Source organism: Cataglyphis hispanica, chromosome 21 (assembly GCF_021464435.1).
Source record: "Cataglyphis hispanica isolate Lineage 1 chromosome 21, ULB_Chis1_1.0, whole genome shotgun sequence".
NCBI classification, from domain to species: domain Eukaryota; kingdom Metazoa; phylum Arthropoda; class Insecta; order Hymenoptera; family Formicidae; genus Cataglyphis; species Cataglyphis hispanica.
The window spans coordinates 558,955-574,678 of NC_065974.1; the positions used below are offsets into that span (position 1 = coordinate 558,955).

Here is a 15,724-nt window from a genome sequence, read left to right on the forward strand (position 1 = left end):
GAGAGAGAGAGAGAGAGAAAGAGTGCTCCCCGAGCCGGGTGCCTGCCTGCCTGCCTGCCTGCCTTCCTGCCTGCCTGCGGGTTGCGGGTGTGCGCCGGCCACGGCTGGCTCCGAGACGACCGGCGGCCGGCGGCGCCGTTGTTGAGAGAGTAGAGTGTAGAGTTTGTGAGTCAGTCAGCCGCCGGACAGCGACGCGATAGCACGCAGTTCTGCGTCGACGCTCCGACTTGAATGCCTCGTCGCTCTCTCGCTTCGCTTTCCCTCTTCGCGAAATCAACGAAATCGTACTCTCTCTCTCTCTTTCTGTCTTTCGTTATGCGCGACACGATAATCGGACGGGCGATCTGTCGATCGTGACGATTACAACGACGACGAAGACGACGACAACGACGACGCCGACGACGATGATCCCGATGATCTAATTTGGGAGAAACACATGTGCTCCCCGATCCTCGGAGGACAATCTTTCTTTTCGACGTATACGAAGCACGTTTTGTTGCCGGTCGGCGGCAGATTCGCCGCGTTTTTCGTCCTCGAAATTCGAGCTGATTTTAGAGTCGCATCCTTGCGGAATGTTGCCGCGCGACGCGTTCACCCTCGTGACGTTGTTGACAAGTCTTGCTGCCGCCGCCGCCGCCGCTACCAGAGGCCCGTTTGCGGATTTAGATTCGGAAGATTACGAGGTGCTCGCCGACAACGAGGCGCGATCCGACGATAAAGGTAAGGTATCTTCGATAAGTAAAGCGAGTTCTTTTATAACAGGCGTATGAAAAGCATCTCTACGACACACGTCGCTTCATCGAGTCGCCGAGTGAACGGCAACGTGTGTTTCCACATGGAATTTATACCTTAATCTTATTGTTATTATATTTCTATACGTAATTTTTATACGTCACTCTTTCGACATGCCAAACATGTGTATCACTTTTTGATTCCATGCTATTTCGAATGTATCGATAAGGAAACGTTTGGTTTTCTCGATAACGATGAATTTCTTGTCGATCATAAATTTCATTTCAGTTTTTATTATTACTCTTATTATTTTAACACAGATTCGTATCATAATGCCTTGATATCCATTATGTTATATATACAAAAGGTGCGATAGTTGCGTGCGAATGATGGCAGGAAACACGGCGTATGCACGTGCTCTCGACACGCTTGTTTTACTAATTCTCGCGAATTTAGTAATTCGTATCTCTTCAAGGATAGTAGCTATCGTATTAGTACAATTACGCTAGTCTACATGAGAATCGCGACATAAAAATTAGAAGGAAAATACCTACGATCTCGACGAAACTTGTCGACAATTTAAAAGTTCACGAGAGAGAAGAAAAATATCTCAATCTCGACATTCTCGATGCGTTTGCGTGTATTTTATAAATAATCGATAAATTCTAATCGCGCGAGACAATCTACTAAAAAAAATCTTTTTCATCCAAATGAGAAGATAATTTTGACAAAAGCAAGTTTTATAAATTATTCGACTGTATTAAAAAAAAGAATAGGAAAGAGAGAGAGAGAGAGAGAGAGAGAGAGAGAAAGTGACGGAAAAGATTCCACGTGCTTGCCCGAAAATACTCGGCGCCGAGGAGCTTGTTGGAACAATTATCGCCGCAAACAAAGGCCATTAAAGGCGATGGTGTAAACTACCTCGAAAAGGGGTCGATCTCTCGTCTCGTTCGCGGAATGCACAACGCGAGTAATAAAATCGTTTACCCGAGCCGCGCGGAGCGGGGCAACCAAACATGCGGCGACGTGACGAATGATTCACGATCGATCGATAAATTTACATCCGTAAGCGGCGCCTGCCTCTCCTTTTCCAACAATCTATATCTATTGCCAACATGCATCTCTTAACTGGTCAAGTTAACGTTACGATTTATGTGTTAGTGACCGCGATATCTTGATAACGCATATAATTAACGTTATCTGTGTACAATTTTACTTATGTATGACTTTGTTTCTCTCTCTCTCTCTCTCTCTCTCTCTTTCTCTCGTTTACTTTGTTACCGAACAAAGGCGGTGCGGTATGCGAGATAATAAATATTGAAATTTCGTCGTTCGCACGATAGCGAGTTTAGAGAGAGAAAGAGACGATAAAATACGCCGGGCGCCAGCTAGACGCGCGAATAGCGGAGTTACATAGCGCGCTATATCTACATGATAGAAGTACATGCTTGTTGCACTAGTGCGTTATTATCGAGTCTTGTCCTTTTTTTCTCTTTCTCTCATTGCACAATAAAATGAACCTCTAAATCGGATATACGTAAACCAATGATAAATAAATCCCCTGATCGCGTTGATTTCTTTCAGATATCACTTGTTTCCTTTAAACGCGCATCATCTAATTATCGTTAAGTCGTTAAGTTTAGCATCCTCAATTTCAATTTCATTTTGTAATTCAAAAGAGTATTGAGAGTTTAACATTTGCGTCTTTGCTGAGATGTTAGTACTGTGTAATAAACTTTCTCTACTAAAAAAATTTTTTTCTCGTTTATACAGACAAATAAATAAATAATAGACAATTTATTTTCCCGGAGGAAGGTTACAAGAATCGAAACATGAAATCGATTTCTGATTTTACGCGATCGATTGCGCGCGTATTTAATCGATATACTGTATCTCTCTCTCTCTCTCTCTCTGTTTCTAATCAGCATAATTATTAAAAACCGATAAACATGAATGGCTCGCGCTTGTACTTGAAAGGCTCTAAATTTTAAATATGTAGATTGATATGCAGTCGTGTCACTTGTTCGCGCACTCTTCCTACACTAGAAAATGAAATTCGAGATTGATCGTTTTGTTCTCTTGGATGAAATACGCCTTCGCTTTTTAATTGGCCTACTCGAGAGACGATCGTCGCGATTCCGCGGAACCGTTTCGTTCGTCGATTATAGTTTCTCGAGTACATTTTGCATCTCTGGCAAAGCCGCAAACTTCGATATCGCGAGGTCGTTAATCTCAATGCGTTCGGCGAATTGCTCGTTAAATCATTCGCATATTATGGCAACGTTCGATATGAAGAATCGTCTCTTAAATATATGCGTACAAAATGAAATATCGATCATTGCCTAGTAAAATCGAACTAATGTTATAATAAATCGCGGCTACGAGGCTATGTTTATCCGATTTTCATGGAAATTGTTACATTTCCGCGACCTAAATTTCATCTGTATTGTCGATCTAAATTTCGCCTATATTGTCTATACGACGGATCGAAAAATATATAATGAAAGACTGCGAATATCCTATTTTTAGTTCATTACACAAAGTTGTTACGAATCGCGTATCTCTATCGAAATTATGATGACAAATTATGGCTTCTGCTCTTTTATCAAGCAAAGAGAAAATTTTACGCAGTACAAATTAGATAAAAAATATATTTCCTATCGCTTGCAATATTTATCATAAAGCTAGAATATAATTTAGAATATTTATTACTCTAAAAATTATGCGTTTGTTCTTATCGTTTTTTTTTTTAACGATTACGCATCAAAATATTTGGATAATTACAATATTTCTTTGTAAAATATTTACTATATAATATTATTGAAGATAAAAATATAAATTTGATTTCTTTTATATATTAGCATGATTACAAAAATTGTATTTTAATTTTTACTATTTCTGTTTCGGATCGTGAGAGATTAAGACAGATTTTACATTATAGGAAGAAACTAAACAGAGATGTCTTACAGAGTCGAGATATAATTTATCTATTATTCATCTATATATTCTCGAATATATTGTAGTAATCGTGCTTAAAGACAATAGGACAAATTTATCGGTGACATTATATTCTAGATAATTAGTCGAAAATTTTTGCTCAATCTCGAGACTTGGATTCGTTACTCATCGTGTCGTCGTCGTGGAGTCACCGTTGTCTTTCGAGTGGCGAACGGCGCGCCGGCGACGAAAAATGCGAGCTCATCGACGCCAACGACGAGAACGAAGCACGAAGCCTGTGCATACGCACACGCACACCGCCTGGTTTATCGCAGGCACACACTCACGCGTACGTCGCGTCGTAAGTCGTAAGTAGCACGGCGGCGGTGGCAACGACGACCGGCGACCGACCACGACTACAGCTGGCGCATGCTGGCGTTACGCTACGTGCGCGCGCACACAATCGTACGCCAACTCGGTGGCGCCTGTCGCGGCGCCACACGGACACGCGTTCATGCGTGCGTGACGAGTTTGTACCTCTCTTTATGTATGTATATGCGTTTGTGTGGCGTTACGTACCGTACATAAATATTCCGAGTAACACGTATACGTATACACACGGTGTGTCCCGCGACAAACGATCGCGATTCGGATTCCTGGCGATGAGTCTCCATCTCGTTTCGTCGAATTTCACTTTGGATACCGCGTTACCTTACGAAGCGATATCATCAGCTTCGCGATGAACGCCCGATATTTTTTAATTAGAATTATTTTATGACGGATAGACAGCCACGACGCTCTATACGTTCTATACGTTCGACGTTTTTGCCACGACACCCTTGACATGGCTCATTACTGCATTCTGTCTGCACGCAACAATGACAGACGGAAATGACCATACGGCCGCACATAATCATGAACGCTCTTGTACACGCATGTCGCGTGTAAAAACGCGCCAAAATGACATTAGTAAGAATCACAATACTTGCCAAAGCTCGTTGAATATTTGAATTTTAATCACGCACGATAAGAGACACGATCGTGTCTCATGCTAAATCACTCTTAGCGATGCGGACTGTGTCTCAACATGTGGCCCATCTAGTTGAGAGTATCTCAGATTATCCAATCTTAGTAACTTATGACTGGTTTTATAATCCACGATTAATTAAATAGCTAACCGTTAATTGGCGAAATTATGACAGACATAAAAGCATAAAAATAAAGAGTCAATGCGTCGAGTAGCTAGTCCAGATTGAAGGAAATCAACTTTCGAAAAAAAGCGCAAAGTTAACGACTCGTTCGATAGCTGTTGATGCAAGCTTTCCGTTTAAAGCTCGTTCGATGTCGGAGAGTCATGTCGACGGCACGCAAACGACTCCGCCAAGGTTCGTCCAAGTATTTCCTATCTATACCACTCTTTCTCAGTGTTTCAGTAGTTATTTAAAGACAACGAAATTTATGCGCTTGATCTGTTTGCTCCACCGCGACAGTGCGCGTGTAGGCGAATGACAGGCGTTCCGAGATGCTAATTCATGTAATCCCGATCTCACTGCTTGTTTACGATTTAGTGCCACTTGCGCCGGCATCATTCCAAGTACCGGAATCGCATAAAAAAATCTCTGAATGTTTGTATAATCGTTCCGTAAAGATTTCTATGTCGGGAAGACATCGTTATATAAGAAAAAAGCGTTGCTTTATAACGTACATTTTATCGTTTAGATCTATTTTTTTTCCAAGAAAAATTGCGATATTAGAAAATTGCCGATTAATAAAATGAAAAATTATATAATATGTCATAAATATGAAATTTAATTCTTTCATTGTCAATCGATAATTAAAATGTTAATCCGCTAAAGTGCTGTCCTATATATAATCCCGTATTTTTTTTTTTTCGAAATTATTATAAAGCCTACGAGATATATTCTAGGACAAAAAATTTCTAAAAACGCATAATAAAACCGTGTAGAATCATCCAGGATATTCGCACGATCGTTCGTAAAGTTCGCATTGAGAAAACTTCTTTTTCGCGCCATTCCTTCGACGTTTGCAAAGAGTATGTATTGAGAACAAGGATACTCTGTGAATGAGCGAGTAAACGCAGAAACATGGGCGTGTTTACACAGTAAGGTAGCGGAATTTAAATCAAATACGCGTAGATTTTCTACCGATTAATCAGAAGCATCGCGACCAAATATATACGCGACGAAGAAACTTTCTCTTGTAAATCAATTTCATATTTCCCGTTTGAAAAAGTATGGCGACTATAATAACAACAATGTTTATACCGATCCGCAAACTTGTCTCGATTATCGCATATATTTGTACTCCACCACTTTTGTTACCGATTTAATATCTTGTTCACGCATGATACTTTCGCTTCTGCCGCCTTTTGTTCATGTGAAAATGACGCGTGCGTTTCTCGCATCACGTTAAACGATCACGTGTGATCTTGCTATAAATGCAGATATTTTCGGAACGCATATTCTGTTTTATCAAACTTAAAATAACACGCCACACAATCGCCCGTTAAATTTGCGTTACCGAAAAATGGAACAGAATAATCTAGAATCATTCTCGTTGATGTTTATCAAAAATATAAGAGTCCCCCAAGAGAATATTTCCGATGTATACTCCTTTCGCCTTTTGGAGCATTCATTTGATGAGATTTCTCACGGTAAACGCATACACAGACATACAGATGGAAACTCTTCTTTTCACCCTTGGCGCCCAAGGCGCATTCCACGATATCGCTCATCAAAAATGTACGACAGGACGTAAAATCACGCGTCACTCTGCGCATAACTACATAACTATATTCAAAGAGACGTTCGCTTTTCGCTATTTACAATCGACTATCAATCACCGCGCGTGTTATATTCGTGGCATTCGGAATAGACGGACGCGCGCGTTATGTTAATCGGCTCGCTTCTTCGTATGCGACGCGACGCCGCATGCATGTGCAACTTGGAGAATCGAGATGCGTCGAATCCAAATGAACGAGCGTTGTCGCAATCCGCTGGCTCGGTTCAGCAGCTCTGGCGATCAACGAACTTGCGATGCGCGATGACTGACAAGAGCCGAGCGGGATAGAAGAGGCGCGCGCGGCCTCGTCGCTTCGTGCCGACTATTATAATCTAAAAAATCAACAAAGACAAACGGTTAATGCTGGAGAGAGGAATAGCGGAAATCCTCAATTCGAAAATTCAAAGAGAGTTATGGAAGATATCTTTTCTTTTCCATCGTCAGAGATATAGAGTTGAGGATTTTCGCGAGTTCAACTTAACTAGAAATGCGAATAGATCAAGTCTGTCGTTACTTTGATGTACTTTTGTACTTTTTCAATCTATTTGCATTTTCGCATTCACTGCCAATTGCTGCAATAGAAATCTCCTTTTATTTCTCTCTGTTTCTCTCTATATGTTGAATCGCGCCTCGCATCGGGATCACGTGCCACCAACACTCGCGATAGCTAGCCAATAACGGCGCGACCGTTCTGGATCAATTAACGCGATGCCGAGCTTCCCCCTTCGCGGCAGCGCTTTTTGCAGCCCGATGACGTATGCGCATTGCTCGAGGCGAGCGAAAGTAATCGCGGAATAGAGGAACGAGAATCTCGGCGCTCATGTTCCGTACCGTATTATTGCGAAGGAACGTCGATGATTAATTATCTCGCGCAAATTCCTCGACAGAAGAAAATTGTGCGCTTATCTCCAAGCATTTCTTTGCAGACTCTATTCTGCCGGAATTCATGCGATCAGAGATACGCGTCTCTTATATCTTACGTCTTACAGTAACGATCTCTTGTATCGATGCAGTCACGTCACAATACGTTTCTATAAATAAATGCCGTACGCGATAGATTCTCGGAATCAATGTCAACGATTCCAAGGAAACGTGTCTATAAATACACGCGTTGAAGTTACTCGGATCAATTTTGCATTTCTGTCTCTTACAAATTATGACAGATTAACGAAAATTTAGGCAGAGTTAACAACGAAATTCTGCGCAACGCGTGATACAAAACTACTTGTGCGTTTTAGCATGAAATAAAAACGATGCATCTCTCGTGTAACAGAGAGGATAGCTCCAGTTTCATCGATAGGGCTCGATGAAGCGTGATTAAATTATTAGGAACGCGATACTGTTTAGCGTAGCCGTTCGCGTGCACACCTCGGCACGCGGCTGTTCGTCTACCTGCTGTCGCGAATATTTTTTGACGTATAAGTGTGTGTGAGCTAAATTGTCGAAATTTATCAATTTTTGCATTTTGTATCTACAATTTTTACATTCTAATTTGCTAGGTTCGCGCAATGTGATATAAAATCACAAAATTACTGCTCCTACATCAAGATAAGTCTAAACGTTCCACCAATCATCGAACGAAAAGCTTCTCATGGATGTGTCATCTCTTTTCCGTCGTCAAACAAAACATGAGATCGCAAATGTTTTCGGATGGTTGGGTCGCTTTTTTCCGTACAGATATTACGCACGTCTTGTGATGGGAATCAAGATGCTTTGAGAAATTATTTCGAATATTAATTCGTATTTATATAATCTTGAATGTCTTGAAAATTTTTTATCTTGAGCGTCTTGAACAAATTTTGAATGTTTTAATAAATTATAAAGAGAAAAAGCAAAAAAATACTGTGATATTATAAATAAATATAACGCATAATCATTAAATTTGATTTAAAGAAGAATTATTTATTTATTATATGTAGAAATAAAATTTTTATCGATATCTGTCGATACATAAAAGATCGAGATGAATCACTCAAGACCTCCAAGATCAATCGAAACTTTCAAGACCTATCGAGATTTTCAAGAATGTACAACTTCAAATAATATTTGCAAGATGTTTCAAAACAGAGAAATGACTCAATTGATTGAAAATTTTCAAGAAATTTAATCGAATGCCCGTCACCGTACGCGCCGCTGCTCTCGCAATGAAGTATTCAACGCTACAAATGATGCTATGTACGCTCTCATAATTCTTGCGGGGGAAGAATGAGAAAATAGAAATTCGCGATTGCTCGTGCGACGCGAAAATTTGAGATCGCATCGCGTGACACGCATCGGCCGACAATTTGTCTCGCGCAATTAGGCTTGGCATCGTCGGCTGAGCGCCGAGCAGCTGATGCTGTTGTTTATTCTCGCTAACTGCGCATGCAAACGAGCGAGAACAAAAGTCTCAAAGGGACATTATACCGCGGGGCCTAACACGCAAAACGCTACCGCTCTATCTTTTCGCCGCTTCCACGACAACCGCGAAATAAGGAAATAACAAATCAGATATTATCTCTTACTGTCAAGATGCGCGCGATGAGATAATATATAACTATAAAATTGGTTGAAAAACAGACAGACGTGACTGAAGGATAATTTTGTTGGCGATGATTAAATCAACTGATGCTTGTATTCGAAAGATGAATCCATTGTCGATGGAGAAGATCGTTGATCTAATACACTTCTCAATACGACGCACACGTTATGATTCAAAGTTTAATTAACCCGAGCTAATAACGCGCGCGTTCGGCGAGCGATAATCAAAGGTAGACTTGGCGGTGAGTTGGCTTTGCAAAAAAAAAAAAGAAAAAAAAATACGAAAATTATCATAAAGGGCCCCAGTTGTTCTTCAAGGACCAACGTATGTAATTTGGAGCAATTTGGCAATTGCATATAATTGATGAGGATGCCTTTTACTCGCCGATGGGCCGCTCGCGTCGCGTCCGCGTATTCGCAGTTAAGTAGGGCTAATCACCAGGTTGCCAGGGTTCTCGGGAACATCAAGAACCTGTCTTCTAGTGCCGAAACATCGAGGCCGCATATATACTTACGCCAGTCCCTATACTATATTCGGTTGGGGTCTAGATACCTGGTGCACCTCCTCTCTCTCTCTCTCTCCCTCCCACCCTCTCTTTCTCTTTCTATCTTTCTCTCTCTTTTTAGTCTATGGAATGGTAGGGCCCCCGGAGGGAGATCCTCCGCCTACTTCCCAGAAACAAGGATCACGGCTCCCCATTGTTCCTGCTAATTGCCACCCCACTGTAACCGTCCGGGCGGCGTCCACCCGCTTCCCGAGCCGTTTTAAGCCTTCTCCCCCCGCTCCTCCTTCCTAATAATGGTTCGGATAGCTCGGCTCGATAGTTACAAGTCCCAACGCAAATACCACCTTCGGTACTGTACCTTTGTGAAACGGAAATTGACCGAAAGCCGGGCGAGCGGGATCGTTCGGATTGTCCCACGCCTCTTTCGTCTCTTGCCCCGAAGGGAGGTTCGTTTACCGCATAGCGAAAATATTTTACCTGTTATTCTCTCTCTCTTCTTTAAACGATGCGTTCTAGAAACATAGAAAGTTACTACTGGTGGTGATGATTTCAGCAGCATTGATCTGCACATTTTCGTAAATGCAACGAAAACATTTTTCAAGCTCTTTCTTTTGTAAAATTGATAGTAGTGGAGATATTTATTTTTCAGGATGCCTCTCTTTGAGCGCCTAAAACAGATAATTACATGTATATATATATATATATATATATATATATATATATATATATATTTTCGATATATATAGATTTTCGAATTGCGCTTATGTCTCTCGACAAAAATTTCTCATGATCCGCTGTCGACGACGAGTACCTTCGATGAGTGGACCGGTCTTCTTCATCGCCAGTGCTCTTTCGGCCACTCCTTTCGTCTCTCCACGTGATGCTGATGAGCCTTCTGTCCCTTTTTCCCCTTTCGCATAACTTCGCGAGTTCATAACCCATCCGCTCGTAGATACGAACAGGTGTTTCGCAGCCGCTAGGTATTCGTCGGACGTGATTCTCGATCCCAGCTCATTCTTTTTCGATCTACAAATTCGTTTATAATTCTCACCGGTACCTTAATATTCATAATGGAACATCGCCGCGTTTCTTTCTTCGCGAATACGTGACGCAAAAAAATGAAATACCAATATCTGACGATCTAGCTCCGTTGATCACTTGACCAAGCAATTTCGAAATCGCTACACCGACTCGCACACAAACTCGTGTAATATTCTTTTATTATCCTCGCGCGAAACAGAGACGCAATTTGTTCTCGCTCTCATGCTAATTACTGTTACGCAGACTGTAGTAACTAATTAGAAAAGCGCGTTCGTTAATGCATTTGGCTTAATACAGAGTTTGCAATGTACCTATGCAAAACGTTGCGCAATCCTTACGCGGATTACATGGATATACTTGAGAAAGTTCGTTAGTTTCATCACACACACGTTGCGTAGCAAACACTGGCGTCTATGTCTTAGAAGACAGGCTCGCCGCCAATTAATGATAAAGCTAAGAATTTATAAGGTTTTATTACTATATTCAAATATTTTTATTCAGTTATTATCTCTGAGTATCTGAGATATCTCGGGCCTTTCAAAATTGAAAAATAATACATGTTGTTTATGATCAATTATATAAGAAACAATTGTTTGACTGTATGTAATGTCGATAATACATATTATCTAATATTATTTCTCTAGATGTGTTATATTATTTTTTTTAATGTGATATTTTGTCATTAATAATTATAAAATTTTAAATATCTGATTTCTTTTCCCTTTTGATTATGTCAGTTTTGTTTACGCTTGAAAAATTATAATTATCTTTTTTTAAATGGATCTTTGCGTAAGATACCTTTTATGTTAATAACGGCCCTGGTGCCTTAGATATCTGTACATATTGTGTATTTGTACGCGTCCATAGATCGCCGTTCTTCTAATTGCATGTACAATACATACAAATAGTGTATTCTCTCGAATCAAGTCCAGTTAGAGCTTTCTATCCTCGGGCGGTTGGCTCGAGCCTCGCTCTTGGATATCGCGAGTCTAATCACCTTTATCTTCGAAACATTTCTCTTTTCGCACTTGCGTACGATAATACCATTGACCGCTTATCGACTCCGTACCTAAAACAGAGGAGAGGCAAGTTATCTTTGGATAAAAAATATTTTATACGATATTTTATTTAATTTAAAGTTACATATAATCTCGTCGATGAGGTCCGCTATCGAAGAAACGAGAAAAGAGAAATATAAGTAATAAAAAAAACGAAGGAGGGTAATTCGCCGAAGCCGGGCTATGGAATAATTAATATACCATGGACGCATAACGAATGACTTCGTGATGCAGTCTGTTTGTTTTCGGACGGCTATTCCCCGGCCTCAGGCCTGCCGTTCGTATCTCTCTTTAGTCGGGTCCCTCGACCTCCCGCTGCTTTCCCCCCTTCCCTTTTTTTTTTTTATTTCAAACGCGCGCGCGCGCACACACACATGTACGGAATTGTCTTCCGAGTGCCTCTTCTTTTGAATCTCCTTTCAGAAGCTACTGTTTCTTATTTCGATTCAACTATATATGCTAACAATTTCTCAATATGCTTCTTTGAAAAGTATGTCTATTCAACAATTATTGCACGAAAAATATCCGAGCTAAAAGAATTACCAGAGTGTCTATTTAAATCTTGTAAATTCTTATAGATTCCTTGAAAATTCCCTGAGCTTTCAGATATTTTTGTTCAAAATTCCAATGAGAATATTTAAAAAATTTTTTGATGCAACTTTTGAAAATAAGTTTTTTTTATTGTACGTGTTTTTTAATGTTTTTCACTCATGTGAAGGAAAAACAGAGCCAATTAAGTTTTTTAAATGTTAGATTTGCAAATATAATGAAAAAACTGAATAACTTGTATGAGATCAATATTTTTCACTTGCATAACATTTTCCTCCCTTTTCTTATTATTAAAAAATTAAAATAAAAAAAAAATTTGTATTGCATATTTAATATTTTGTTATCGAAATATATATAATAACGAAATGTTGAAAGGAAGGAAAGGTTTCATCATCGAAAGATGCACATTTAACAGGAGAAGAACATACCGAGAAACTGAAACTATATACTTTACGACTTTACAGAGTATACGTGTAATTTTCCAATTCGCGAAATACGTAATCGTCGCGATGGTATCGTCTCAAATGGCCCTATTCTTTGTCTCCCGCGTTATTTGGCGCAGAGTTGCTTCGAAAAAGAAGGAGACGAGATATGCGCGGCAGCGTCGCATGCCTCTCCCCATATATCCTCTCCACTTTAATCTTTCTTTTGTGACTCGGCTGTTTTAGCGTTTTTTATTCCCCGATGAGCTGGTGGACCCCGACAGGCCGCGAACGGAGAGTGGGCCGGCGTTTGCTGGCGAAGGGAGAGTAGGAAAAAGAGAAGAGAGACGGAGGCAAGCAACAAGACACATCACTGCGGGTTTATTAGCAAGAAACCGGTGGGGAAAGACGAGGTCGCGAAGGGGAAATCGGCAAGATGGTTAAAGATGGGGGTTGGGGCAAACGAAGCCGAGCATGCTCGCGGATAAAGATGGCCTCGCAATATCATAATAAACGTATCTCGCCTCTCTATCTCTCCTTCTCTTTTTCCTCCTCTTTCTTTTCGTTCATCTCGTACGGTTCTCATTAACGCAGTCACGTCGGGGATGCGGCCACCCTCGTTGTGTTCTCGGATACAAAATTTTTCTAGCGCAGTCAGACTTCTCATTCGAAATCTCGATAAAGACAACTCCTCCCCTCCTTGCGAATGATTTATATGCACGCTTCAAGAGAGCTTTGGGAAATTGGACAGTTTAGATCCTCTCGACTGAAAGACTTCTGAAAGTGACTAAACCACTTTTATCATTCATTAAAAAAAATAATCGCGACAATAATACAATAATAATACAATAATAATACAACAGAATTCTTAAGCATGACAAAATTAAAAAGTGCTAAATATATATTCGAATACATGGAAAAATACTTGGGAGTTTAATCTCTAATTATCATTTTTTCATAATGTAATACATTTGCAAAATTATCCAAAGTGAAATAATTGAAATGTCTGAAAAATTTTATACCTCAATCTCACATTTCTTTTTTCACTTCTCACTGATATAACGCGCATATGCAGATATTGTATATTTTTTCAATTTTCAATAATTCCATTCAACATTCAATCTTAATATTCATAAAAGTATTTCATAAAAGTATTTCTGATGAGATTACCATATCGATCTCTCTCCTTCTTTCAGATTCTTCACAGATGGGAGAAGTGAGATGCTACTGCAATAAACCGGAATGTGTTCCTCAAGGATACATGTGTCGCGGTAGAGGATGCTTTACAGAGTTACCATCGAGCGCGAACGCGCCGCTCTCAAGAGCGGAATACAGCGGTTGTCTGGACGAAAGCTTCAAAAATCGCCAATGCCTCACAGGATTCCTCTGCTGTGATCAGGATCTCTGCAACCATGTGGATAATCCTGCAATGAGAAACAGACTCAATAAGACTCTACGAGGTTCGACGCGATCGTTTTCTCTCTGCACGTGTTTACTGTATCGTTCTCATCATTTCTATCATTTTGATCATTGTAATGTAACATCTTGATTTGTTCAATATTTAGATATCACTATGTGCGATTAAAATCTTGCTTCATTCTCGCACAATATCAATCGAATTAAACATATATTTTTTATCGAAAGTTCCTTTCTAAATTTATAGAAAATATATTCGTCAATTGCTTCTCGACCTAACTCGTTGCACGTTTATCATTGTAGCGATGATCAGCGATCAGCGAGCATACTTGGCTCCATTACAACCGGTTGCGCAGGACGAAGGTCAGGATGCAGGCCAGGACAGAAGCCAGACAACGGTCCGTTGGTTTCCGAGTGCGATCATCGTAGCTATCTGTGGATTCATCGCCCTGCTGATCATCTCCAGTTTAGCTGTCAGATGGCTTCATCCCGTGCCACAGCAAAATACAAACAAATTTGTGCCGTGTAGAACATCCGACAACGGACCGCCCTTACTTGGACCACCAAAAGTGCCTCTGATTTAAGAAATTCCGCACGATCCAAAGACGAAGTTTCTCGACGAAGGTGTTCGAAATAATAGTTTAATTAGTAAAGCTGACTTTAGTATATGACTCACGGACAATCGAGAGTTGTGCCATATACGTATACTCGTGTAGAGGAGGAATGCCCAACATTCGTATTAGAATCTTGATCGTAGTAGATATACTTTGGATAAAATTACTTTACAATAAATAGTAATCTTATTCCAATATTTAACCTTGTTTAAATTCCATTTCTTACAGTGTATTTTTTTAATATACAAGTATACAGGTTTCTGTGAGATTTTATAGAGATGCGCCGGAGTCATATACTAAAAGAGTCCAGTCATAAGGCTATCTAGAAAGCTAATGGACCGTCGGAGGCCCCACTTGGCTGTGAATTTTACGAAGAAAGCAACTATTGTAAATTATATCGTAATGATTAGTACGTATTTTACTTGTTGCATTTCCTCGAAACGTCGTCGCGGCGGCGTGAGATCTAAGAGTGAGAACGAGGAGTCAAGACTTTTAGAGACCCTCTAAACATGACTTTACGCGACAATGCAGTGCATACAGTTTCTGTGTCGTTGTAAGATTGTAAATATAGATATACCTATATATGTATTTTTTTATCATATTGAATTTGACGATGTTGCTCGAATTACGATGTAACTCGCGTGAGCGCGATCTGTTAATGTTGCAATCATCGTGAATTCTTGTTCCCTATAAAAAAAATTATTATAAAATTATTATACATAATGTCTATTTACAAAATAGTAGCCCTCGAGAAAGTAAGGAAAGACTACATTTCAAATTATCTCATAACGGGAAATAAATTTGAACAATAATTGACATAATTTTGTTGTGCCGTTGCGATTTCAGTCACAGCCATTAAATTTATAAAAGAGAGCATACTTTTTAGGAATTTAACTATATATTTTTAAGTATATTCCGTATAAACACTATATTGTGATATATAGTACACGACGTAATGATGACTAAATAAATACATGTAGAGATCTGCCTAGATTTTGTTTTACATTGTGTTACTTGTGAGAAGTGAAGAAAAAAAAATCAAAGTAAAGTGTATTTTTAAGCGTCTTCTCGATGTGTTATGTTTTGTTTCTGTTTATTTGTTCCTTTTCACTGATAACATATACATA

At 39.8% G+C, this 15,724-nt stretch overlaps 1 protein-coding gene and 1 long non-coding RNA gene across 2 annotated transcripts; one reads left to right on the top strand and one right to left on the bottom strand.

Annotated features, from left to right (window-relative positions):
• Window positions 1-65: 65 nt before the first annotated feature.
• On the top strand, window positions 66-15,662 carry LOC126857253 (BMP and activin membrane-bound inhibitor homolog). Its single transcript, XM_050606488.1, has 3 exons — window positions 66-720; window positions 13,764-14,027; window positions 14,287-15,662. The coding sequence occupies exons 1-3, from the start codon at window positions 573-575 to the stop codon at window positions 14,565-14,567; spliced, it is 693 nt and encodes a 230-aa protein (XP_050462445.1). The 5' UTR covers window positions 66-572; the 3' UTR covers window positions 14,568-15,662.
• LOC126857258 (uncharacterized) lies at window positions 8,677-12,296 on the bottom strand. The gene is made up of 3 exons (XR_007688471.1): window positions 11,337-12,296; window positions 10,309-10,523; window positions 8,677-10,165 (listed from the first exon to the last, which is right to left on the bottom strand). It is a non-coding gene; the product is annotated as an uncharacterized LOC126857258 (long non-coding RNA).
• Window positions 15,663-15,724: the final 62 nt, after the last annotated feature.